Source organism: Trachurus trachurus (genome assembly GCF_905171665.1).
Source record: "Trachurus trachurus genome assembly, chromosome: 20".
Taxonomy (NCBI): Eukaryota; Metazoa; Chordata; class Actinopteri; order Carangiformes; family Carangidae; genus Trachurus; species Trachurus trachurus.
The window spans coordinates 8,000,662-8,028,302 of NC_139911.1; the positions used below are offsets into that span (position 1 = coordinate 8,000,662).

Genomic DNA, 27,641 nt, shown 5'->3' on the forward strand with positions numbered 1-27,641 from the left:
GTTTGAAAGCTGTGAGAGTTTACCAAGGTTTCAGGGTCTGACAAATGATGCCACTGAGGTGCATTATGGGGAATGTAGTGGTTTTGGAGCTTGACCGACTCTTGACGTCAGGATATCTTGGCTCGGCCACAAATGGACTGCAGTGTTGTTTATGTAATAAAGCATACACAGTTCATTCTGGATGTGGACTGTGGTTTGATGGGGATTGGTGCTGTAGACTAAATGCAGACAGCAGTTTCTAAGTATTTCTTTTCCTTTTTTTTTTTTCTCTTTCTCCCTCCCAGGTGCACCTGATGAACCCTGAGAACGTACCGAAGCCTTGCTGCGCCCCCACCAAGCTCCACGCCATCTCGGTGCTCTACTTCGACGACAACTCCAACGTCATACTGAAGAAATACAAGAACATGGTGGTGCGGGCCTGCGGCTGCCACTGACAACATCCAGGACCGAGTAATAGCTTGACTGACAAATGGGTTGGCAAAGGGCCGCGAACCGGAGCAGTGACTCCTGGGTGAGGTTGACCTCAAGTAGACACCGGCTTTTCTGTCCAAAATCCTCAGCCTGCGAAGAATGTCCGCCCTGAAAGAGTATTTACATATCCTGTTTCAATAATTGACCTGATTACATAATTTGTCATCGAGGCATCACCCTAAGTAGGGACCGGTGCAAAAAAAAATATGACACCATATGGGTGTCATCCAGAGGCAACTTCACCCTACGACGACGCCGAGTCACCGAACGGTCTATCACCTTCTCTACTGGCTTTAAAGTGGAGTCTTTTTCTTTCATGGGTCTGCAAGTTGAATGAGTGACTGTGTGTGTATGTGTGTATGTGTGTGTGTGTGGGTGAGTGTGTGTCTGTATGTGTGTGTGTTTGGGAGGGGAGGGAGTGTTTAAGTCTGTATATGTGTGTGTATGAACGCCTAAGAGGCTACTGCACCTTCTCCCTCACCGAGAGGAGCAGGGGCAAAAAAACAAAAAAAACTGAACTGTTGTGGGACCAGTCCGAGCGCTGCTTTCTTTCCCTTCTCCTACACACACACACACACATACATACAGTATATATGTGTATATATATATAGACCACAGTGGATCAGTTCTCAGAAGAGGCTCACGTAATTAACTGATGATGAACAAGCTTCTCTACAGCGCACGACCACAAGGTAGTTGGCTCGGGTCGGTCGGGTGCTATCGCAGCACCAGTAGTCGGTGACATCACCTGGTTAAATGACAGAAAACCAACGTGTATAAATGGTTCGAGTCCGATGGGAAAACACAAGTGCCCCGTTTCCTTTTCAGTGCAAATGTTAACCCAAACAATCTAAACGCTGAATGAATGATGCATTGGAGTCAGTAGTTTCAGATTTCCTTCCTATTTCCTGATGTATTTTCTTCTCAAGCCATATTTGCCTTCCTAAAATATAATATGGACTGAACCAAAGTGACCGCATGCAATTTTAGTAGCGCAACCCTTCAAATATCACCCCCCCACCTCCTCCCTCCTTCCTCCTCCAAGTCAATATTTGCCAGGCTCACGCTGGGCTACTTTTCACCAGACTGGTTCAACATGATGCACAATCTGGCTAAACTGATGTTTTTCTGCAAAGAGCCGAAGAATACGGCCTTATCCCTCCGACACACCGCATACGGCCGTTTCCATGTTGCTGCACTCACAAAGTTAACAAACGCTTCCACCCCTGACAACTCATCAAGAAGAGATTGTGGAAAAACATTTAGCGAGTCAAAAACAGACGGCAGGACGGTTCCTGTGCCAGCTTCTTTTCTGAAATTAGCCCTTTTGCTTTTTCAACCCCAAGGGTAAAATTATGTTGAGATTTCTGTCCAGCGGCTACGGTCCTGCCAATTGAACATGTTACTGTGAGCTTTATATATACATATATATCTATATCTATACTTTTTTTTGTTTTTTTTTAAACATATTTTAATGAAAAACTAATACCAGTAAGAATCAAAATACCTTACATGCCTAACCAATCATAAATTACAAAATATACCTCTGGTGAGCTGCTGTTTACATTTGTGATCATGTTTAGACTGTTTTTTGTAAATACTTGTACATTCTCCGTTTATTTATTGCACCTTTTATTAAAAAGAAATCACATACCTTATTAATAAAGACAAATGAAAAAAAAACACAACGTAAAGACTTATTTTTGAAAAAAGTTTTTATTATGAAATCTCATGTTACAACTTGCCATTTATTTACTCTTTTTCTTTTTTTTTTGTACAAAATCCATGGGTGGTGCACAACCCATGACTCACGAGGAAAAAAAAAAAAAAACACAAACTTGTCGCTGGAGTTCTTTAGACCATGTGCTATCCATAAAAACTTTTACTGACAAATAACTGCTGTGTCTCTGACTGTTTGTGTGCGCAGATTAGACAACGAGTGGTACCCTGCATCATGCAGTGCTTTAAACTTCACCTGGGTCAAAGGGCGTTCGACTTGGATAACTGAGAGTGTGCGCTGCTGAGAAGACTCACACTTTACATTTCTTCTTGGCTGTTGACTGTTGAATCAATTCACCCTGTGTGTATTAAGTTTGGTAAATGGTTATGATACAGGACACACAAAACTAATCATAAATCACAATCACAGTCTAAAAACAGGTGATATGATGGTAGCCAGCCCACCTGACCCTAAGCTTGAGTCTTAGGAGAACATACATGTCCTCGTAAAGAAAGAGCTGTAGCACAAATCAAAGCAGTACACTCCTATGCCTATGTCTTATGAAATCAACCTTGATACCCTGCTGCCCTCTCCTGCTCCACCTCTTGGTTCCCAACACCTTTGTAATGTGAACAACATGGCCCAAGACATACAGAAAAGAAAAGAAAAAAACCCTTTTTATACTATTTTTTTTACATTTGAGGGTCATGAAAGGACACTTTTGGGGAAATGACCTGCTGATGACCTTTTCTGAGTTTTTAGAAGTTCAGTAATAAGAGATAATGGAGGAACATGGTCCCGGCCTGAGTCGCTGAATCCTTGGAGAGCAGAGAGGGACGTGACTGAGACCACAGGGGTCGGAAATGGACTGGAGAAGGACGATGATGCATGAATACGTTTCTTTACATTTCAATGGTTTGACCTGATCTTTAGTTTCCTCCGAGTCACCAAGAGAAAATATGAAGTCATTTCCCCCGTGCCATGTCAGACTCCTGTGACGACAATAACGCCTCTGTTCACGCTCTCTCCAGCCTGCACGCGCGTTTCCCTGAGAGTTAAGTCAGATAGGCCATTACTGGCATGGATATGAGGTACCCTCAACTTAACACTCAAATTTCACAGCCCCTTTTAAATGACAGTACCGCACCGCAACATTAATGGCTCATGATTTAACAAACAGATCCCATGTATAAAATTTTGCATTTAAAAAAGTCAAACAAGTTATTTTAAAGTGGAACATTTGGCCGTCAGTGCTACTTTTTTTTTTCTTTCTTTCTTATAATAAACATTACTTGTGTCAGGTTCTGATCATTTAGAAGTGCTTGCAAAGTGGGTGTCAGACATATTGCTTCATTTACAGACCCAACCAGTACAATGGTAATCTCCATACAAGGAGATCTGGGGATGGGGCAGCAGCAATGAGAAATACACCGACAACCTTGACACTTTACTGAATCATCCTATCCTTGAACACTGGATTAAGAACAGACTGTGTCGGTCTGCCATTGGCTGATTCCTTTCTGAAGAGAACCTGATTGGAGAGAGATAAAGAAAGATCTGGCAAGTGTATGAGAGAGAGAGTGGTGTCCTACTGGCCAGATATGCAGTGTGGGCGCTGACTCTATTGGGTTTTTTTTTTTTTTTTACAGCTCGTCTCTCGCCTGCCTCATCACAAAGCCGTGAAGGCTCTCCAGGTCTCTGCCGCCGTGATGCTCGTCGCCCTGCTCGCCCGCTCTGAACATGATCAACGTGGGGTAACCTCGCACCTGGAGAGAAAGAGAGAACAGAACAACGGGGGATTATTCAATGTGCTTACTCAGACAAACAAGAGAAAAAGTAGCAAGCTGGGGCAGGTTTTTTTTTGTATTTTGGATCAGTACCAAGGCAAAATCTGGTAGACGGAGAAGTGGCACCAACAGGAGCGAGCTGGAGGCTACAGATGAATAAAGATCAGGTTTATCTCTAGAGATGTATGGGCATTTTTTTTTTTAGATGCCCACACATATGACCTGACTTGTGTTAGTTGGCCATTTACCAAATCCATTCTGGTTTCCAGCTTCAGACCAGAAGGCTGTGTGGAAGCATTTCAATGTATCATAAAGATTAACACTGATTTAGAGCAGAGGAATAGTGTCCTTGAAGAAAAGGCAAACATCTGGTGCATTCCCCCCCCTTTTTTTGGGACATCACTGCTGATTTTAATTTCATTTTTTAGGACAAGGACATCAGTGTCACTGCTCTCTCTGTCATTTTAGTCAGATCCATCCACACACTTACAGAGTACTTGTTGCAGAGTGTGCGCTCAATCGTGCAGTCCACTTTGGCTATCTTGACATCAGTGAGGCCGGGAAACTCTTTCATGGAAAGATCCTCCCATGTTGGAGCGAGGTTCTTACAGTGGCCGCACCTACAGAGCAGAGGGGAGACAGGGAAAGGTTCGACTCAGATTAAGGTCCAGTCTTTTAGTATTTGATTCAATTTCTTATGTAGGCACTTTATGAATCATACAAATGTATCAATTCAACTTAGAACAACAGACTCATTGAAATTCTGTACAATTTAAAGTCACTTATTCCACATACTGCTTACCATGGGGCGTAGAATTTGATGAAGGTGAAGCCTTTGGCCACCGCCTCATCAAAGGTGTCCTCTGTCAGGACCAGCACACCGGACTGTGGACAGGACAGGGGAAAAAAAAACAAAAAACTTTGTTATTAAACTACTCACTTGTACAGAGCTACATTCACCACACTAAAAGCACTGTCACTTAAAAGAGTCTGTCTGTTAGCAATGCATCAGCTTAATTTTACAATGGTGGTTTTAAAAACCTATTATTAGGGATAATCTGTATAAAACAGCACCACTGTGTGCAGTTACTATTGCCCATCTGTGGATCCATGGTGCCAGCTCAGACATGTTATGCAAATGTTCCAACAAAACCCAGAAGAAATACACAAAAAGAATGTGAAATAAATCTGTGTATGATGTTTTTTGTTGTTGTTCTTGCTCACACTCACCTTTACCTCCTCTTTCTCTGGTTCGGGGATCTCGTTTGCTTTTTGGTCCTCGCTCGGTTCCTGCTCCTCAGCGATGGCAGCCTTCAGCTGGTTGTCCACAAAGTCTTTGAAAGAGTCCAGATCTCTTTTGCCTTTGTACTGTTCTGTCTATAAGAAGACACACACATGCAATTAATATAAGCAAGCTAATAAGAAGAAGAACAAAGCATTGGTGATTTATTCTAATGTAATAAACACTTTTTTCTGCTAAATATTTATCTTCAGCCATCCCAATGTGATGTAATGTCATAAAAGCAGTTTGCAGTAATTCTTGGGTATTGAAGAGAAAGTTTCAAATACCTGAGCATGCAGAGTTTATTTAAGAGCAGATCCAGTCCAAACATTTCTTCATACCTTCTGTCCATTGTTGAAGAAGAGCAGTGTGGGATATCCTCGTACACCGTTGTCAGAACACACCTCGTAGTGCTGCGTGCAGTCCACCTGGGCAACACATGAATGAACATGTGTTACACGTTATCAAACCCATGATCACAAATGCAAACACCCACTCTGCAAATTTGCTTAAGAAGAGCTTGTTTAACAATGCAGGATATAAAGAGGTGGCTTTTTATTTGACCAACAGATAACTGGAATGCAATAGTGTTAACTTGAGTGTTGTAAAGTTATGTGCAATGTAAAGTAAATGGAGCACAGGCATAAAAAGGCAGCATTAATATATTATAAAGTACAATTATGTTGGGAGTTGTCCTGATTTTACCCCAGTCACATTATGTGGTAGTAATTATGTTTATTTGCAGCAAGAAGCCTGTGAATCTGCACACAATCTGAATGACCAAACCTTTCCGATCTTGACATCATCAGAGTGCTCAAAGGTGGTGGCCAGCTGTTCCCAGGTGGGGGCCATGGCTTTGCAGTGACCGCACCACGGGGCGAAGAACTTGACGAAGTGAGCACCTGAAGAAAAGAGAGAAGAGAAGTCATGTAAGAAAAAGAAACTGCAGCTAAGTAACAAGACGATTCAGTACAAATAAGTAAATGTTAGGTGTGTGTATCCATTTCCATGTGAACATAAAAACACAATTGCAAATCCTGTACTAAAGGGAGGCTGAACAAGTTTATAGGTTCATAATTTTCATCTGATGGAGCAAAGACAAAAGCTAAATCCGCTACGAACTCCACACAGCTGCTGGAAATGAAACTGTACACCTCTTATCCTGAGGTTTTACGCAACCAATTACACAATGTTTATTGCAGCTCTGTTGCCAAGATGTGAAGGTGGGACCTATAAACAGTTTTAAAAATGCCTGTGTCACATCCTGCATTTTTTCTCCCCCCCCCATCTCCAAACACGAATAAATTATTTTTCTTCAAAAACAAAACATTCAACTTTGGCAGAGCTTATGAAATGTAATTCCACGGAGACAATTATAATGAGCACTGTTTATTTTTGAAGCCGTAGTGTGAAAATCCAGAAACATATTGCGCCGACTTGACACTTGGGATTGTGACTCAGGTACTTGTCAGTTATGTTAATCAAGGCAGTGGAGCGTTTTCATTCTCTAACAAAGGATGGAGAACCAGTACGCAGTGTGTCTGAAACTTAAAAAGTTCAAAAATGAAGACAAAACAGAGATAATTTCTCTGTTAAGGCAGGATACAGCTGTCTAAATACACAAGATAAAATTGCATAAGGTTTCAAAGAAGCATATTTCATACTTGATCTTTACCTTTGGATATATGGCTCTTGAAGTTGGGAGCAGTGAGCTCATACATGCCCTGTTTGGGCTCTGGGGCTTTGGGAGGCTCCTGTTCAGTCTCTGGTTCCTGAGGGACACACATGAACAAACATCTATGAGCTTAACTGTTTAGCACAAGTGTTACTGGTTTATCACGTAATTAAATGAGCGCAATTCACCGAAGGCTCTTCCTGGAGTGTTTTCAGCATCCACGTCTCCAAGGACTGCAGATCTCTGGGTCCCTGATACTTAACTGCTTCCTGGTCTGGCTTAAACAATTTAAGCCTAGACATAACACACAAAAGAGAAAGAAACAAAAAAACATTTTTCAATTGAATGAATCGTATTATGGCAGAGTTATGACTCCTGTCTATAGTTCATCATTTCAAACTATAGGACCTGGTGATGTTTTGCTATACAAGTTTTGTTAATCATTACCCAGAAACTGCTGTGTTTGCAGGTATAGCAAGCAATAGGCAGGATTTAAGAGGATGTAATGGTGATGCTCTGAGAATATTCAACTTAATGCAGGTCAATGTGTCACTTCTCTGTCAATCAGTGATGAAAATGAGTGTTTATTTGCAAATATCACAGCTGCTCTGTCATTTTCCACTGTGGTTTCCGTTTCTGTTAGTTTCCGTTTCAGCCTCATTCATGCTAATTAATTTAATAGCTGACGTGGCTCTTGTACTTACGTGGGGTATCCTCGAACCCCATGGACATTGGAGCAGAACTTGGTGTCCTGGACGCAGTCCACTTTCACCACGTACGCAGGGGGTTCGTCCATGCTGTTGTACTTGTCTCCCAGTTCATTCCATGTCGGCTGTAATCTCTGGCAGTGGCCGCACCTGAACACAACAACAACACACAGTGGATTTAGACAGTTTTCAGATGGGTTTGCCTTTACCTTTATCATTCTGTTAAATCGCAGCCTTCTGCAAATCTATTAAAAAGGACAACCTGAAATGTCACACTGACACTGACACTGATTCAGACGCTTCATTGAATTAATAAATGGTGGGTTTTCTGCACACGGAGATAAGGATTTTCTGTCATTCTCCTCCACTAGTTCTTTTTACAGGGGATTTGATTGAGTTCAAGTCAGTTCTCTTGTTGGACCACTCAGGGACATTTACACAGCTCTTCTTAGTGCCTCTCATGTGTTGTTTTGACTGTGAGCAAAGTCACTTTCCTGTGAGAGGTGAAGCTCAAGCGCAGTCTGAGCTCCTCCTAAGCACTTTGGATCAGGTTTTCCCGAGGGATAACTCTAACTGTAACTTTGTGCTATTTAGCTTTGCCCCCAACACAGCATGATGCTGCCACCACTAAGCTGCAGCGTTGGGTTGATTTAGCACAGATAATGAGCAGAGTCTGGGTTTTATTTTATTCATTTTTTATATAATGACAGTGAGTCTTTTTTTCTGAACTTTTCATGTTATGTTATTATATTTTTTTCGTTTGCTTCAAATGACAGTCAAATGTAACATCGTGTCCTCTAGTGAGATCCTGGGACTCCCCCCTGAAGGTCCTCTGGATGTTCGTGAACCCCACTTTTAGCACCGCTGACGTCACACCGGTCAATCAGTGCGTGCCACGTAAGCTTCCCAAACTACAACTTGGCACGGTGACTGATGATTTTTTTTGGCGTTAGCAGTGGGATGAAGCACAAACCAAGCCAAGAAACTGTGTTTTAATGTTTCAGACCGTACTGTGCATTAGCTCTAGAAAGTTTTAACGCAAATGTGTAGAGATAGCGAGCTGTTAGCACGGACGGACGGAGGCCCGGTGCGCTGCAAACGTTCCAAACCGTTGGGGGGCTAACAGTTACCGTTGGTTTGAAAACTGTTCGGCTACGCTAGTTAGCCGCTATGCTAACTATACGGGTTAACCAATTGGGGGAATGTGCACGCAACTAGCTCGCATGCTAACTAGCTTGCCGGCTAACGTACCGCTTTGCTTACCGGTAACTATGACGGGGTAACTTAACGTTAGAGCTTTTATATTGTTTTACTGTGCATTTGGGACGTATTAAAGTGAAGGCTAATGTCACTGCTAAGTTAAGTTTATTTCAGTGTCGTCTGGGGGAAAAGAAAAAACTTGGTAACTGTTCAGTTCACTTACCATGGGGCGTAAAACATGACAAAGTGGGGAGCGGTGGGCACCGCCTCGTTGAACATCTCCACCGTGTATGAGTGCTTGGCATGCTCATCTTCCTCTGCGTCCGCGTCGCAGAACACGCTGGCGAAAAGCAGCGAGGAAACATAAATAGTTAAGAAGAAGATGCGGGGCGTGCAATTCAGTGCTGGAGCCATTGTGAATCTCTCTCGGTGGCTGAGGTGTCCCTGCTGGTGTAGCCGTGAAAAAGACTTGACTGTGAGCGAGCACGCCCCTCTGGCAGGCTCCGTTCAGCGGAATGTGAACTCTGGATGGGACACATACATATGGAGATTCCCGTAGATCCACCTGGGTTTGCAATCAGGATGTTGTGTAGATCTGTGGCAGGCAGGCAGGCAGGCAGGCATGCAGGCGCTTTGCAACTCTATCCAACCAGACGGTTCAAACCATAGAGGTTCAAACAAGTGTCAGTCTTTGATCAAATATGGTTATCAAATTGAGCCTGTGTTTGGTTAAATCTCACTGGATGGGAGATCATGCATACATAATATACTGTAACTGTAAGAGGATGCAGTGAATTAAACCTACATTAATGGATGCATAGCCTGTTTATTTGACCCAATTAAATCATCTTTGTGGATTTTTGTGTTGATTATTTTGCAGCATCCTATTAAGTGTCAATCAATCATAAGAGTCAGTCACCTAAAAAAGAGAGAAAAGGTCAAGCCAGAAAGTCAGGGAACCTGACTCCACTTGTGTATACTACTCTGTAAAGTAGGGAAGATGCAATGAATTAAACCTAAATGCATATCTTACCCAGTTGCAAGGTATTTATTTAATCATCTTTGTGGATTTTTGTGGTGATCATTTGCATCATCTCAACTGTCAAAGAGTCAGCCCTCCAAAGACGATCACAGATTTCACTACTACATTTCACTACAAGTTGATTAGCAAAATCATAAGTTATGAGAAAACTGGGAATCTGACTCCAGTTATGCAGTGAATTAAACCTACATAATGGATATGTATATTTGACTCTCTTAAATCATCTTTATGGATGTTTTTTGTGTTAGATATTTGCAGCATCCCATTAAGTGTGTCAAAGTCTAAAGTCACCCAAACAAATTTCACTACATTGTTTTTCTTTAAAGTTGATTTGTAAAATAATATAAAGTTATAATACCAGAGAAAACGGTGAACCTGACTCCACTTTTGTTAGTGTTGTATAGCCTACTGTAAACTAGGGAAGATGCAGTGAATTAAACCCACACGACTGAATGCATACATGTATTTGACCCAGTTGCAGGGTGTTTATTCATCTTTGTGGATTGTTGATTATTTGCAGCATCCCATGTGTCAACCAAAGTCTAAATAGCCATTCACCCAAAGGTCACAGGTTTCACTACATTGTTTTTCTTTAGAGTTGATTAGCAAAATCATAAAGTTATGATAACGTCAGAGAAAATTGGGAACCTGACTCCACTTTCGTTAATGTGAACCAAACATTTATCCATCTATGTCAAATACTGAGTTAGAGTTTCAAAACATTTCAATACCAAAGTCTGACAGAATATAATTTATTATCATTATGCTGTGAAATCAAAGCATTATTCTGAGTTCATAGTGGAGATAACCATGGTACATCCCTACATAGCTTAGCTACATAGGTTAACACATAGTAGCCTACTTAACATAGAGTAAAACTCAAAATGTGAACTATTTGTGAACTTTAAATGTTTAAGAGATGAAATATTACGAACATAGACTGTGTATTAAGAGAGCACAAAGTTATCATTTTGGTTTGGTTTGGCTATCATACCTATCCAACTATTCATAGGCAGGCGACTACACAAGGCTAACACATTATACTTAGGATGATATATATGATCATAATGAAGCTTCAGATGTGAAATAAAACTTTTATTGTTAAAGAGATGAGATATTATGAATATAAACTGTGGAATAAGAGAACACAAAGTTATCATTTTGGTTTAATGGTAAAAAAAAAAAAACTACATATGGGCGCCACACTTTAGTCTCACATCTCTGATGACAGATGGTTAACAGTTAAATATGGGGTTGAGTCAGAGTTACCTCCTCATCATAACTATAGAACATTTTTAGGCAAATACAATCAACCCAACATAGTGCCTCTTGTGGGGGCTGTATGCTCGTGTAATGGCGACGGTGGATATAAATTATGTGTCTATCTATTCCCACAACGCCGTGTGCGTGTGTGTCTGTTCCCAGAGAAGCAGGTACCTGCTTTCTCTTTAATCATCCCCCCTTTTTCTTTTCATCTGGACAACAGGAAGAGTGGGAGGAGGAAAGGAAGAGGTTACAGAATGGAAACAGAAGTGCTGCCAAGCTCTATGGTAACGTATATAACACCGCTCCAGACCGTCAAAGGCCTTTTATAAAACCAGAACCCATCATGCATAGACAGTGTATGAAGTGTCATGTATGTGCATTGATGTATATGCACAAACACATTATATATGTATTCTGTAACTGGCTGAGTTGTTTATGAAGTTTTGTGTGTGTGTGTGTGTGTGTGTCAGTGCTTTTGAGGCAGCTAGTGCAGGTTATGCCCCACTGTTCCCTAGACAACCATTAAAATTCCACTGTTATACACACATGCACGCACACACACATGCACACGCACTCACACATTGTTTTGCCCACAGGGAGCACAGGCATTCAGGGGAGAAGCAATATACTTGTAAGAGACTCCCTCACAGAGGGAGATGATGCTACACTGACCCTACGGCTGACAAGAGACGATCTGATCTTTAACCCGTGGCTGTAAAAACCCGTGGGTACGTTTTTTTTTTTTACTTTGAAGAACTCCATGAAATGATGGCGGAGTCGGGGCCGAGTCCAACGTGGCCAGTTTGTTCTATCACAACCACAAGATGAGGATTCAGTATGAACAACTCTCTCAAGGTCACGCACTTCATGTAGCTCTCGATAGTTCCAAAACAAATTTGTGTCGTCAACCTGTTTGACCGGTTCCAAGAAGTACAGAGCTGCTACTGTATTTGCAGTATTATTTCATCCTACTGGGGTTTGTGATGAGCTGAGTGAACAGTTAGTGATGTGTTGTGTCCAAATGACCTCTTTGACCTTTCAGCTGTAAATGTGTCTCTGCAGCCATGGTCATACAGTATATGCTGCACCTTCATCCTCACCACCCAATCAACCATAAACTGCTAATTAACCACAGCTTTACCCTTTTAATTAATATTAATTGTTATAAACAGCACAAACCCAGACATGTTAGACCCATAAAAGGCGAGAGAAAAACCCTCCTCTAGACTAGAATCAGTGCATATAATCGGCTTTATGAAAACCTGCTTTGCATCTGTTTCATCTTGTGTGTTCCCAAACTTATTTCAGGGCTGCACTCCCTCTTACTGTGCTGAGAGCCGCGCGCTCTCAGCGGAGGGTGTACAATAACACTCCTCCTCTTAGCAGCTGTGGACAACCTATCACAAATCGTATCTATTTCAAATTGGTGTCTGCTTTTCAACACAGCCAGGGAACACACTGAGAACCCCTTTTAGAAGACTTTCAAGGAATATTTCAGGGGGCTCTGTCTGACTAAATCCAATTCTGTCATGTAAACATATGGGAATTACCCTGTTGGAAACTGTAGTAATGATTTCAGCACCGTCTACCCCAAAAACTGGACATCGTGCAAAGCCAGACGTGTTTCCATTAGGAATACAGAGACAACTCATGGTCATGAGTATCGTATCCGGGACACAGGATGTGACCAACGGAGGGGAACCAATGTCATTTGCAGACAGCTTACTGGAGCCACTTCAGCAGGCGCCCGTGCTGGGAAAAGACAGCAGAGAAAAGGCTCTCCCACATGTTTGGAACAATCCCAGAAAAAAAAAAAAAAACATTAAGATGATGGAAATCGGTAAGCACCTTGTCTTTTCATCTGGGTGGCTAAAAAGAGGGAGACCAGGGTTTCCCAACCTGTGGGCCTGGGCCTACTGGTGGGCCAGGAAGGCATTGCAAGTGGGCGGAAAAATCATTTGCGTGTTAATTGTAAGAAATTGCAAAATAACAAATGCAATAGAGGAAGGAATAATGGATATGGAGTGGCTATGGATTACCTTGACGACTCCTGCTGTATCCCAAGTGTTACATGGTTGAATGCTTTCTGGCGGATTCAGGATTCAGGACTAGTCCATTCTCCTGAGGAAGCCACAATATTGGAATAATCATATTTTCCTACAAGGCTTATTCACTCTCTGCTCTTCCTGCTGGAAGCTCCACAAAGAAGCTGCAATTGGAAATGACCTCGCTTAGGTGCATTTGTTTTTTTTTTAGTGGACAAACCATGTAAATAAAAGTATTCAGAGGCTGTTTTTTTTTTTCAAGCATCATGAAATTCAATCATCACAAAAAGATCATAAAAAGCAGCAGTGCATGGATTACAGCACCGGGGGATTCAATAGGATTATGCGCTAAAAGAAACATTAATTCACTGCGAAAGCCCAAGGACACACTGGAGAACGCCTTGTAAACTTAACACGGTTTAATGATGGGATAGGGAAATAAACAAAACAGTTAACTGACGTCCCACACTATTTGCTGAATTCCTTTTACAGAGCGACATCCCATCGCAGCTCTGGGAGAGGCGTTGTGTTGGTCTGTCCATCTTTTCATCCACCACTGTGGTCCTTTTGTTGTTTTAAATGAAATTCGGTGATCCCCCAAACGCTTCATCCAGCACCATCATTATGGTAATATATTTAAATTCTCGTAAAATATGGTCCATAATGATTTTCCCATAAGTCTCTGCTGTGCTCATATGGTGTTAATTAGGGAATACTGGCATGTGAACATGTAAAATACGTCTTAATTGACTCTCTGATCCAGTTTACACATGGAGAACGGTGCCTGTGCAAGTTGTAAGACTCACCTGCCATTTACTTTCTCGTCTATTTTCTAAAAGTAGCACAGTACCGCAGTGTGTTGAACGCTGAAACAAGTCGCCCGCGGTGGCGAGACATCACAGGTGGTGACAGGGCCCAACTTGACTTAGCGGCGGCCTTCCTCAGACACTTCTTGGTCCCGTGCCATCACTGTAAAAGCCCCACTTCCTGCTGGTAAAGCCATCAGGATATACAGTCCAGAGTGTGAGGGGTTTGAGGTGAGGCAGAGAGAGGGGAGGAAAGGAGGGGGAGAAAGAGGGAGAATATTGTAGATAAAGGAGAGGAAGGTAGAGAACCAGGAGTGTGAGAGAAGATGAGAAAAGAGGACCTGGACATGGATATCCTGTTATTTCCAAATCGTATGCCAGCCACTTCAATCTCCTGCACAACACGGCTCTGCATCGCAAATAAGTCATTCTGCTCCAAGGCCTTTGGATGCTTTACATGTTATATTTATTATATGTAATCTTTTAATTAACCATCGTTTAAAGAAATTATGCATGTATATATTTAGTGTGTTTGAGACGTTTATGTCCTTCACAATCCGGCTTTCAAAGGGGGTTTAGAGAAACATTAATCTATCACCTGCAGCATTATAAAACAGTATATGTGATGCTAATTAATATTGTGGTATAAATAATGACACAGAAATCCTTGAAGCCCACACATTGAAGAGCATGCAGTCTGCTGGAGTGTCCTTGAGCAAGACATTGAAATGCAACCAACTCTTATGGGGTTCCTGTTTGTACCCGAGCCCAGCCTCTGAAATAGAAAACAGGATTTCCCAACAAAGATCAACAGAGGATGACATACACTATTTTTGTCCAAGAAAAGCTTTCGCTTACATGCGTCATGCCTCCAAACATGATTGACAACCTACACATCAAACAGCTGCCATAAGGGCCCGAAGCTGTGAGGAAAGTAGGGCTCTCAAGTGATATTTCAGCAGACAGTATTTCATGTGAAGCAAGCCATAAATGTCATCAATAACCAATGAGGCTTCACTTTTCCTGAAGCACTTTAAGAACGCCCTGGTACCTGCCTTCATTGCGTCAAGGTTTGTTTTTATTTTCCCTCTTCTTAAAAAAAAAAAAAAAAAAAATAGACAGATGCTGTCACACACTTACTGGCACTCCTGCTGGCTCTCATGGAAAATGTAAAAGAGGCCCAGCCTTGTTGAGGTCAGGCTGACACTGGCCAAGAGGTGGCCAAGTCACAAAACAGATGTTTACTGTTTTTCTGAGGATGATTTGTGCTCGGCTCAACACCGGTCCTAACCCCGGTCCCTTTAACAGAGACGTGTTGGCAGACGGGCTACACAACGAGTGACCCAGGTGTTTTATTGTAAACGTGGGCCTTACTGTATCCATGCTCCGTCGGCCTACGAGCACTTTTAACTTGAGTTTATGACTCCGACATGTGTCTGGTTTGTCCTGCACTAAAGGAGGTGTGTAATAAAATGATCTGATGGATCACACGTAGGAAAGTTGTGTCTATGTGCGATTGTGCGCGCTCTCCTGGGTGTCACCCTGTGTAAGCACCGACTTTAAAGGGGGTTTCAGGAAACCTCTGTGTGTCTCCAACAGCAGCCGAGGGTTCGGTAAAGGTCTCTCCACAGAAGCCATTAAGCAGTGCGTCTGCTGGAATAATGTGTTTGACTTGGCTGTGCAGCAGCAGCAGCAGCAGCAGCAGGTGCTGGGAGGACCGGCCTGGAGCTGCTGTTCACTGCCTGCTATGATCTACAGGCCAGAGACCACTCTTCCTTTCTCTGCGTCTTTCTTTCCAATCTCGTCTTTGTCTTCCTCCTTTCTTGTTTTTGTTCCTCTCTTTCTCTTCCTCTCTCCCAGATCTTCTTACTGCCGTGACGTCACTGCTGCCATTCGCTTCCTCCATCTTTTTTTTTTCCTTCTCTGCAGCTGTCTTCTGCTTTATCCGTTGTTCTTTTATCTTGACTCCTTCTCTTCTGATTTCCTCTTTCAAGTTGTCATTCAAATGTCTTTTTTCCTGTCGTTTATTATGTCTCTTTGTGTTTCTCTCCTCTCTGATTTTATCCCCAGAAGTTAGTCATGGGATTTCACAAGGCTCTGTACTCGGACCAATTCTATTCACCTTACGGCGCCTTCAGAGATTTCATCAGCCTTATGAATTTATTACCGGCTACACTGCCAGACATGGATCTAATAAACTTGGAGAAGAAATACAGATTGATGCATGTAGACTCTCCAATCGTAGGCCACAACCCAAGTCAATCTATAAGAATAGCATGTCATCATGCAGTGTGTGTCACCTCTCTGCACCACCGTTTGGTATAAACAATGAAACCAAGCCAGAAGAAAGCCTCACGCAAGAATCGAGCTTGTTCAACTGCTGTATTTATGTGGAAAAAATGTGTCACGGTTGCCGTTGAAACCACAATAGGAGATAACATCAGCAAAATACCTGCCTGGTACAAAAAAAACAGGGGAAACCAAGGCCATTCAGAAGGAATGTGATTGGTAGCGAGGCCAGACAGTCTTGTAAAGCTCAGGAATCTAGACGACAACAATCCTTCTTGCGGCTGGTGGCCACCGGCTGATGACAAGCCGTTCTCGGCGTACTGTCCGGCTATTGTTTGCCCTCGGATCGACTGAGGAAGGTGTTTGTTGTTGCTGGACTCTAACCTGTGTTTCTTGGACATGGCGGGAACATGGAGGTGTTGTATTAGCGAGGCTTTTAAACGAAACTGAACAGATGCAAAACATCACGAACAGCCCGGATTATTACTAACTGTGTTGCACAAAAGATGGCAAATCAAAATGGTCTGAGGCAACGTGAAAGTGATTCAGAAACCCAACTCTGTTCATAGCTCAGAACAAAAACTGACATGCTACAATGTATAAGCCTTCACCAGGGAGCTCATCACAGGCTGCTAATGGAGGGGGTGCTGGCAGTTATAGTGAAAGGTGGGACGTTTAATTTCCAACTCTTTTCTTTTCAATGATTGCTTTTATATGCCACCTAGTGCTCATTTTCTAAAGCTGCCAGGCTCTGAGACTATCCGGCATACTTTGCAACCTTCCCAGAAAGAAATATCCATTTCTTAATTTGTTTTACTGCAGCTTTTAGAGCCCCCACCCCCCCTCTTACTTAGCGACCCACTGGGTGAACGTTTGCTATTGCCAAAGAATTCATATTACCACATGCATTACCTTCCACCCGGCACCCATCACCAACCCAACACCCCCGGGGTGTTGTTAAGCCAGGTTATTAACTTGGAAGCAAAGTGCTATTGTTCATTGGCATTTTCATTTTGGACCCCTCAATAATTGAGTAACAGGGGCCCATCATGTTGCACAAAAGACGGAGAGTGAGCATGCAGAGGGCGAAAATTCTCATATAAACCGTCTGGAGAGCGCGGCTGAATGAATGCCTCCTAGCTTTTCTCATGTTCCAACACAAAACACTGCAACTGTGTTCGAGAGGCTTTTTTTTCTCTCATCACTCAACTAAACTGAGAGCTGATCAGGACGAGAGGAAAATGGCTGGTGAGGCCAAGTTTGCCTCAAAGAAACATCAGCAGGCCAATGATGTCATGCCAGTTAATTATTTTCTTTAATGATAATAAGGATGAACTTTACTGGTATTTTATTTTATTTCATTAGTTTTTGAAAAGTACAACAGTGTATAGACATATGAATCGTTATGCACCTTTAAACCTAATACTGACACATCATTGGTCACATAAAGGAATCGTCGTGAACTCCAATGCATCTAGTAAAATATCATTCAATGATAATCAACTTTATAAAGGCAAATATTTGTAATAATCGTGCAGCTGTTTATTCAATCCTATGACTTATAAAACTCGGACAATATGAATATTTGTCTTATAAACGTGATTTTGCACAGGAACAATGCATGATCCTAAAATATTGTACATTTTGTTTAGCTGTATCATTGACAGAGCTGCAGGTTTTATTGTCCTTATCTGTCTCTCCTTTGGTTTCTATCTCTGAAGGACACCAGGTTGCAAATAAAAGATGACCTGCAGTGACCTCCCCTTTATAAACTTGTTAATTTTATTCTAACGTACAATAGGGCATTTAAAAAAAAGAAAAGAAAACCTGTATCAATAACTACTGAGTACACACGGGTGTTGTGTCTGGTGTGGTCCCATCACAAGACGATCTCTAGTTCATATTTACTTAACATCTTCTGGGTTTTCCATATAACTGAGCCTGAGCCCGAACTGATCATTCAAAGCAAAGCTTCAACAGTTTTTACAGGCTCTCATTACATCAAGCTGTGCAAATTGAATTACTCAGATCAGATCCTGCTCTTATTAAACGTCTTCATTACATGTTATCTGTGTATTTCACCTGTGTGTGATACTTCAGTCTGCGCCAGTTGATGTCGAGAGCTTTTTTTCAGACAGAATATGAGATTGCATAAACCAACAACTCCCCTTATCTCCATCTCTTCGCCCAGTGGGGCTCCAGCTGGGTGCTGCTGTTTCCTTCACCATTTATGTTGGCACGGGGAATCACAGCTCCACGGCCCAAGAGCACTGCTCTGCCTGCAAAACAGGAAGAACACACTGCTCCCTGATGGACACAGGAGACAAAACACAAGCCAACTGAGAGTCCAGAGACATCAGGCAGGCAGCAGACAGCGGAGAATGATAAGAGGAGATTTCAGCCTCTGCACAAAATCTTTCTGTGCACATGGGGTTCGTTTTACAGGATTGTATGCTGTCATCTGTGAAGAGGGAAAGTTTCTGTGCCAGCAGCCTGACAGATCCCTCTGCATGTTGGATGGATATCTGCTCACATAAACCAAAAAACGCAATGATATCTTCATGTTGCAGACGGACTTTTCCTGTTTTATACAATTAAATGGCTGTTACACCACAAATCACTGACTATTACCAAAGAGTCAGACATTACTCCTCTGAGCTTTCACATCCTGGCTCGGCCTTGTCACTGGGAAGCCATTTTCTTGTGGATGTGAACCAGCAAAAACCCAGTCCAGGTCACAGCGGTTTAGTTATTTTTACACAATTTAATGTGGAGAGGTTACATAATTATGACATGAATCCCCTGTGTCCAATTGATTAAATGAACACACAAGGAAATACATTAAATTAACTGTTAAGTTTGTGTTCGATGCATTTGAAACAGTCAAAAGCACAAAGCACGACAGCAACTACCGACTTGAAAACACACTTCTGCGTACAAGAGCAGAAGGAAAACCGAAGCAACAATATGATTGATGCTTTTTTTTGTTTAACCAGCAATAAAAATATTGAATTTGTGGCTCATTAAAATCAGATTTAAGGTGGCAAAGCAAACAAGGAACAGCTGCTGCTGAACATTCAAGCTGGCTTCGGCGGTAACCTTTTTATAATGAAAGTCACTTCATACGCAGCTACTTGAAGTTAATGGCCGAGGGTGAACGGTCTAAACACAGGAGAGCTGGTGAGGGATGATTTCTACTGGAAACGGTTCTGTTCGAGCTCATTTCAACAACACTTGCTCTGTGCTGTGGTTCCTTTCAACGTGAGGGCGACGCAAATTTATCACCGGCACCCTTCAGGCAGGCATCCATTAAAAATCCTGAAGTGCTTCACAGCCTTTCAGTGATTGCTTGTTTAAAAGTGACATGTTCCAGACACTTTGCACCTTTAAGCGCGCGACGCCAGTTCAATGGCCCACAGACAAAAAAATTGTGAGTTTGACGGTCTGTGAAATTGCCACATTGTTAATCACACATACGCTCATGATTTGGAAAATGTCGACTCTTGTGCAGAAGCAAAACCTCCTTTTTTCCCCCCTCTCTCTCGGAGTTCATCAATCAAAAAGCCGAATCTTCATTTCCATAATAAAGTGTTCGTGTTATAAACGACGGTGCCTTCACTGGCTCGTAACCCACACAAACGCAGACTGATTAGAAGGGTGGAAACTTTGTCAGTTCCATCTTCATTTCGCTGTAACGGGTGCTGAGCTCTCCCACGGCCTTGTCGTGCTCCTCGTCCACCTGCTCCTTCGCCCTCTGCTGCTCCTTCAGGAAGTCGGCCCAGTCCTCCTTCAGATGCTCCATGTTCGTCTGGAGCTGCGTGCTCTGGAGGAAAGACGGAGAGGAGGGAATTGGAGGCAGAAAGTTTTTGATTTCACAGCCTGACCAGAGGGTTTAATAATAATAATAATATAATTCATTTACCATAAATTTATTTGTGATGTCTCTAAGTTTGTTATTTCCCTCTTGTCGTGCATTCACACACTACACATTTATGCACTCAGACTCAACAAGCTTTACACAAGATGCCCTTCAAATTGGGATGATGCATCTCAGTAGGTTTATTTGGATATAATACATTTGATAGGTACATAATAATAAAGCCATAAAATATATACAGTGAAATCCAGTTTTACGAGGCAATGATGTTGTACCTGCTGTGCCTCTAGCTCCCTCTGCTGGACTCTCTCTGCCATGTGATTTGCAGCCTCCACTGTGGGGAAGAAACAAACAAGCACATAGCGGTCACTTCCACATACAACAAACAAAAAATACTGCCATAAAAAATTAATTAGGTTAAAGAAATTAAATTGTAGCTTGAAGGGGGAAAAAATATGCAAATCAGAGACAGAAGACTTACAACGTTTAATGATGTTAGTCATCACATCTTGGTTTACAGTCTCGAAATTTGCAGGCAGCATTTCCTCATTTGCTTCCACCACCATCTTATTGAGATTCTCCAGCAGCCTGCTCTCCCTGTGAGCGCGTTTCTCCTGAACAGCACAACAGGTGAGCTTAGTGTTGTTGTCACAGTATTACTACACATTATGCATTGAACATAAATGATTCTTCGCTGATATAGTCCTGGATCTTTAATTGTTGCCTCCATTAAAAACACAAACATGAAATAATAACATTGAACATGATGGAAATGACAAGAGTATTTTGTTCCCAGTCCTTTTAGTTCTGCCTCCAATACCTACACTGCAAAAACTCAAAATCTTTCCAAGAATATCTGTCTTCTTTCTTGTCAAAATGTCTCATTTCTAGTCAAAACTAATCTCTTTCCACTGTCATCACCTAAAAAATTACTTGTTTTTAGATAATTTTCACTTGTTTTAAACAAATTTTCACTTGAAATAAGTAGAAAAATCTGCCAGTGAAAGCAAGTTTTTTTGTGCTTGTAATAAGAAAGAAAAACTTGCCCCACTATCAAATTATTTTAAGTGAAACATATGCTTGAAAGACGTAAAAAGTGTCTAAAAACAAGAGTTTTTACAAAGTGTGTGCAAGTGTACTGTATGTTCAGCAAGTACACCTCAACTTTTTCCCCACATTTTCTCACGTTACAGCCTTATGCTAAACATCCCATCTCTACAAAGGATCTCTGGGGCTCAGTGACTGTCAGGCTCTTAACCTCAGCTAAACTTTAAGTGTCATTGCAAAGCATCTGATTTCTTATGTCAGTAGGATATTTTTACCCCTTGATCTTCAGGTTGTTATTTATTTTACCATAAGGCTGAGACTAGTATATGAACAGTGAGTATCTGACTGTAAATACCTCAAACTCTCTCACAAAGTAGCGGACCTCTGCATTGATGACGGGTCTGTGGTGTAACAGGCGAGACTGGATATCACCCACATCTGCAACACACAAACAACACACATCAACTTAAAGAGAGCTGAAACAAGAAAAACACAAAAGATGCTTACACACACAATCAATGTTAATGTTAAAGTTAGTGCAAAAGTGAGACTATATCTATCTATTGATCTATTGAGGTGTGTGACAGCTTTCAGTACTGTTGTAATAATCAAGACCAGTCAAGACTGCAGCTGCAGTGACATCTTTTTCTTTTTTTTGTGTCTGAAATGTCTCTCTCTGCCACGCGCTCACTTTGGTTTATGTAATGTAATTCAATAACTTTAAGATCATTAAAATTGTTCAACAAAAGTATATGCATGTGACCATCTGAAAAACTTGGTTGCACCAGTGGTCAAAAGTGGGAGTGTTATTCTGTTCAATCCCTATGTAATTATGCCGCACAAGTAAATTTCATTGTGCTGTTTTTGTTTTCTAAACTGCATAACGACAATGAAGTGATTTGATTGATTGATATATAAAATTATATTTTCTTGTTAGCTAGGGAATAATGTATATCAAGCCACTGAATACACGAATGGTCTTGAAAATGGTCTCATATTGGTTTGGTCTTGGTCTTGACTCGGTCTCTCGGGTTAGGTGGTATTGAATGACTACAACACTAGCTTTCATGCAATAAAAATACTTTCCAATTATATTTCATAGTATACTTTATAATTGTTATGAATTCCAATCAAGTTTTACATGTTAATGTTTAAATGTCATGTCTACAAGTTGCTGATTTGATATGGTAACAGACTGTAATGTATTCTAGCAACAAACACAGTTAAAAGCCACTTTAATTAGCCTCCTATCTGTATCTATCTATCAGATCAGCTGCAGTCTGGGAGCTTTTCACAACCAGGTAAACAACAAACAGCGAAGCTAACATGCTAACCTGCTGGACAGTGACAACCATGTCTTCGTTGTGGTTTTCACTTCACTCACCTTTGTAAATCTTGTCCATTGTCGCAAACGTTACGTGTTTATGTTGTTTTGAGCAGTAAAATCAGAAGAGTTTAGTTTCCTGTGGAGCAGCTAGCTGGTGGCTAACTGCTGCTAAACGCTTTGCTAAATGTTCCCAACGCTGAACCAACCGGCTGCTGGTTGTTAACAGCAAAAGCGCGACCTAACAAAGCAAAAACAACCAACCACTAATGTAGAATTATTAGGTATTAATGCATATCAGCTACGAGATGAAAACATTAGTTAGTGTTACAGTGTCCATGGTCTGTTGCTAATTGTTGTCATGTGAGCTTCTTCTTCTCCTTTGGTGAAAATTGTGTCAGCTTGGACGCAGTGGAATTTGCTGCCCCCTACAGGTCATTTAGTAGAATTACATTGTATCTTAAAGGTCCAGTGTGTAATATTTGTCAAGGTTTATTGGAAAAATCTGAGTAGCCTAAGTATAATCGCTATAAAATAAAATCTGTTTGGTTTTCATAGCCCTATAATTCTTCTTTTAGCCTATATAGGCTATAGTACATAAGGGGTCTTGCTTAGAGAGTGTCGCATTCTTGCACTGCCATGTTTGTAGGCTATGGAATTGAAAATCCAGCCAACCAGAGAGCACATTTCAAGAGTTTCACGTTAAACAATAGAATTATTTAATAGATAATAGAATCGGAAAGCTAGATGTCACAGTTTTTCCCTCATTTTACACACTGGACCTTTAAAGTTCAGCACGATGGAGAATTATTTGCCAATTTTCCGTAGGCTACTGAGTTTGATTTCAGTGAATGATCTGTGACTCTGCTGCTCTCTCTGTGATAATTGGCACATTTCATCGAGGTGTGATTTACAGCTTTTGTCTCTGCACAGATGCATTTTTTCCACCTTGTTGCTGCCAAAAATTTTCCAGCACATGATGCAGTGCACACATTTAGTCTAGTTAATTAGTTAGTTATTAGGCTACAGCATCGTCCCTGCTGCCCATTCTTGTATTGAACATGTGCTTCATTGCTGATTTGAAGAACAAAACCACTTACACTGGACCCCTGTGTTCAATAACCTACATCCAAATCTACTTGCTCCTGTCGATGGCTCTTTACTGTCTTCTTGCGTTCTTCTTTCCCCAATACTCCTTTTCTGACAAGTCAACTGGCTCAGTCAAATGTAATATGTCTGCAAGCTTCTTTTTTGTGTGTGACAGTCTTGTGTGTGCGACAGACAAAAGAGAGACCTCATTTGAAGTTTTTCCTGATGGAGGACAGCAGATGTCAGTCTTGCTCTGTGGTGGAACTAAGCAGCATCAGAAACTAGTTTTTAAAACCAATTTCCACACATTCTGCTCAAAATGCACTCAATTTACCAATGACATAGAGATGTCTCTCTTTAAATGTAGATGCTAAATTGTAATTAATGGCCTTATTCATGGTTTATAACTAATTTTCTAATGATTTGTACATGAATCATCAGGCATTGCTTAGAATGAGGTTTCCAGGTTGTGTAAAATCTCTGCGGTCTGTATTGATCCTCCCACAGCAGGCCAACAGATATTCTTAGTTCATAATAGAAACTATTGGATCTCTTATTAGGGGGTGATGAAGCCTGCTGATTATCTGGACCAAATTCCTTTCATTTGGAATTTATAACACAGTTTGCATGATAGCCTAATATAAACCTCCTAAAAAAAGAAGAGCAAAACAAAAGTAACAGTGAAAGTAACTTAGAAAATAAAACTAAATTGGAATCATTTAACAGATTCAGCACAGATGTAAGTAACTATCAATACAAACAGATGCAAGGAAAAAAGGGTGTTGCAGGCATCAGCACTTTTCGGTATTAAAGTGATAGAAAGACACTATAGCAGCTGCTCGGACAGGTGAGTCCCGAGGAGGTATGCCGTCTGTTACTGCAGTGATGCTGTTAATCCAGCAGAGGTCCTCACAAATGTGGTTTCATAGGAATTTTAAGGTGCTCTGCAATGTCCCCTTGGACAAGGTAAAGGGCATATATCCTCCTTTTTACCCCATAAGATTAAGTAGTATTAGTCCTTTTAGCATCTGCTTGACTGTTTCAACTTCTCTAAAGGTTCTTTCAAAAACAATATTGCATGATAAAGTTGATAATATCCATCATACACTAGAAGTAGGCTACATTAAATGTTTCAGTGTAACTCTACAGGAGAAATGTGATACTTCATACTATACAAAAATACACTTTAATCTCTGCAAGTAAATTATTACTGCATCTCAGACTCTCAGTCTAAATGACGGTCACATTGACAAAGATATAAATATTACAATAGTTAGTCACATACTGAAAGTTTAGATGAGACAGTCGCCACAAGATGGCACCAAATCACTCACGTTCATTTATAAAATCCAACGCTGGCAAAATCTTGGATTATCAAAAGCTTTTATTACACTTTATGAAATGCAAATATATTGGCATAAATGTATTAATTAACACAGCCCTTGTGGCAAGAGTAAAGTGCACACAGATATTCAGCAAGACTGGGAAGAGGCACTGTTTGGGGGCAAACAATAAGTTGTCAGAAGTTTATTTGTGAAACCTTAATTCATCGGGCCTGACATGTTCAGTTCAGGGAAAGTCACAGAGGCACCAGTGAAAATCTCAAGTGCTTAGTTAAACACTTATTACACGCACCATTAATTTTGATTTGGACCTATTAGAGAGATTAAATGATTGATCAAATGCTGAAGGATAAAAACCAAACACAAGAAGCTGTCAGAAGGTCTTTATGACGGTTACGTGCACAGAGTTATTCTGTTTATTCATGACTCTGCAGGGTGAAATTATAAACATGAGGATTAGCTCTGAGAACAGAGCTGAGTTTAAATATCCATTTATTATCTTATTGAAATCAAAGTATAGAGTCACATAAAAGGCTTTCTGTTGTTTGATGATGCTTACAATATAATAAAGATACACAGATTACACACTTCAAATTTAATTAGATATTTTGTAAACCAATAATAATAATAGAAACCTAGTATATGTGTAAGATACTGCCAACTTTTCACACAAAGATAATTTAAAAACATATATAATCTTGCTTGTGGACCAACAAAACACGCATATATTAATTATAAGCACAATCAATTCAGTTTGGACTCAGTATAAATAAGCTTATTCATCTCTCGTTAAGCATGAAATTTAATTATTCATGTCTTAATGTTTACGCTTTATTTTTTTTTCTTCCATTTATTCTTTTGTTTTTACTCTGAAACCTTTGATTGCAGTTTAATTTATGTTTAGCACTAATGACCTTGAGTTGGGAGTGGATGTAGTAGATTTAATAAGAGTTTATCCATGAAGAGTGGTTAAAAAAAAGAAAAGAAATCAAATCTCCTCTATTATAAAACTTATCCAAAGTTGATATTTCCACCACATTAAAGAATTTGGCGAGTCAAGCCAACATCAACATAACGAGAAAAATATCTGTCCTTTTGTATCGTCACATGCAAAAGCTTTTTTTTTATGTTGGAGCTGTGGTGTGCATGTGAGTGCTTGTTGCATGAGAGCACATACTGTAATGTGTTGCTCAGTGTTTCTGACCCACAGGTCTATTAAGTGAATCCTGCTTCTTTATTTGACACTCCTGCACAGAGCGCGAAGCCTTTCTGGGACACTCTCCAAAGTTGTCACTAAAAAAGAAAACCAGTGTTCAAATCTTGGTAAAACTTCAACTAAATATGTCTGAACCTATTTCGATGTTTCAGTAGTTGTCCTCATTTTAATTCAGGTTTTAAGTTAAATTTTCCATAATAATTCTACTGGAATTTATATTCATTATATTTCAGAACTCATTCGACAATACATAAATTATTACTTTTGTTATGTACTCTAGATTGTACTCTAGTCTAGATGACAAGGTGAGGCTTTATTGTTAATATGCAGTACCTGCAATCAGTGCAAAAAGAAGCAAAGATGTCAATACGTATACCATATGCAATTCATCAACGTGTGGAAAGTGCATAGTATGTATAGTCAAAGTGAACTTAAAATAATTATAATATACACAGCGGATTTGGGTACATATAGACTTAAACAGTCTATATTGAACTATTTTATAAGTAAAATAGTTGTCAGGTATTGCTTTGGCTTTGTATTGGAAAATTCAAATGAAATCAAGAAATATACCTCTTGGTTTTAGTGTTTTCAATAAAAAAATATTATTTATCAGCTTTGATTCAACTCTCCACTAAATAATGCTTCATGCATTTTATTGTATGTTATCTGACCATGTAGCCTACTTTGTTTTTCCTTGTCACATACAGTAAGATTCACCATCTCTCCCTCATCTTTACACTTCCACACCAGCTCTGTACATAAAGTCTGTAGGAAGGAAGCAGCAGAGTCTGGCGGCTCCTGTGTAGTCTACACGATCGCCAGTATGCAGATGATGTCCTGCAGCACTTCCACAAATGGTGCTTCAGCGGTGCAGTGGGAGGTCTGCGAGTGTGGTTTACTAAATATGCCCAATGGCCCTGCGAGCTCGCCCTGCCTGGTGACACTCTCTCGTCCCTGGCCCGACCACGCGGCCCCTGTAAGGATAGTGATCGTATTACCCCATTGGGTATAATTATTCTGCATTTCGCTGCTCTCCATCCTCTCTCTCTCTCTCTCCCTTCCTCCCTCTCTCTCGGCTTGGCTGGGTCTTGACACCGGGGTCCAGACGGAGAACTGCAGGGGCGTTGCTTTGTGTTCACAACACCCTGAGCACCACTCACTTCACCGTGGCTCTGAACGAGTGGAAGTCGGCGATGGGAAGAGAGAGGGGGGAAAGAGAAGTGAGGTGTGGGGTGGGTGGGATGGTGATACTCACTGGATGCCAATGCCTCTGGGCCGAACGGGAGGTGGTGGGGGGTCGTGGGAGAGGACTTTCTGCCCAGTAACCCACCTACCTACTGCCTTTTACCCTCTTCTCTCTCTCTTTCTCTCTCTGCTAATCCAGTTTCTTATTCATTTTACTGTCTCTCTCTCTGTCAGACCCTGGGCAGCAGGCAGGTTGTTTCGTCCTGA

General features: G+C 41.1%; 3 protein-coding genes across 3 annotated transcripts in view; 1 reads left to right on the forward strand and 2 right to left on the reverse strand.

Annotated features, from left to right (window-relative positions):
• Nucleotides 1-2,830, forward strand: part of bmp6 (bone morphogenetic protein 6) — a 43,289-nt gene extending 40,459 nt beyond the window's left edge. Inside the window, exon 7 of the mRNA XM_083995704.1 lies at nucleotides 285-2,830. Coding sequence (XP_083851830.1) covers nucleotides 285-434 — 150 coding nt within the window. The 3' untranslated portion in view covers nucleotides 435-2,830. The remainder of the gene's footprint in view (nucleotides 1-284) is intronic.
• A 36-nt stretch (nucleotides 2,831-2,866) lies between these two features.
• On the reverse strand, nucleotides 2,867-9,295 carry txndc5 (thioredoxin domain containing 5). Its single transcript, XM_083995705.1, has 10 exons — nucleotides 9,066-9,295; nucleotides 7,640-7,792; nucleotides 7,124-7,229; nucleotides 6,936-7,032; nucleotides 6,047-6,162; nucleotides 5,602-5,688; nucleotides 5,209-5,355; nucleotides 4,781-4,863; nucleotides 4,469-4,598; nucleotides 2,867-3,957 (listed from the first exon to the last, which is right to left on the reverse strand). Exons 1-10 carry the CDS (start codon nucleotides 9,254-9,256, stop codon nucleotides 3,835-3,837), a joined length of 1,233 nt encoding a protein of 410 aa, XP_083851831.1. The 5' UTR covers nucleotides 9,257-9,295; the 3' UTR covers nucleotides 2,867-3,834.
• Nucleotides 9,296-19,046: 9,751 nt separating this feature from the next.
• bloc1s5 (biogenesis of lysosomal organelles complex-1, subunit 5, muted) lies at nucleotides 19,047-22,912 on the reverse strand. Its single transcript, XM_083994986.1, has 5 exons — nucleotides 22,599-22,912; nucleotides 21,570-21,652; nucleotides 20,649-20,781; nucleotides 20,443-20,501; nucleotides 19,047-20,113 (listed from the first exon to the last, which is right to left on the reverse strand). Exons 1-5 carry the CDS (start codon nucleotides 22,615-22,617, stop codon nucleotides 19,940-19,942), a joined length of 468 nt encoding a protein of 155 aa, XP_083851112.1. The 5' UTR covers nucleotides 22,618-22,912; the 3' UTR covers nucleotides 19,047-19,939.
• Between the last annotated feature and the right edge of the window lie 4,729 nt (nucleotides 22,913-27,641).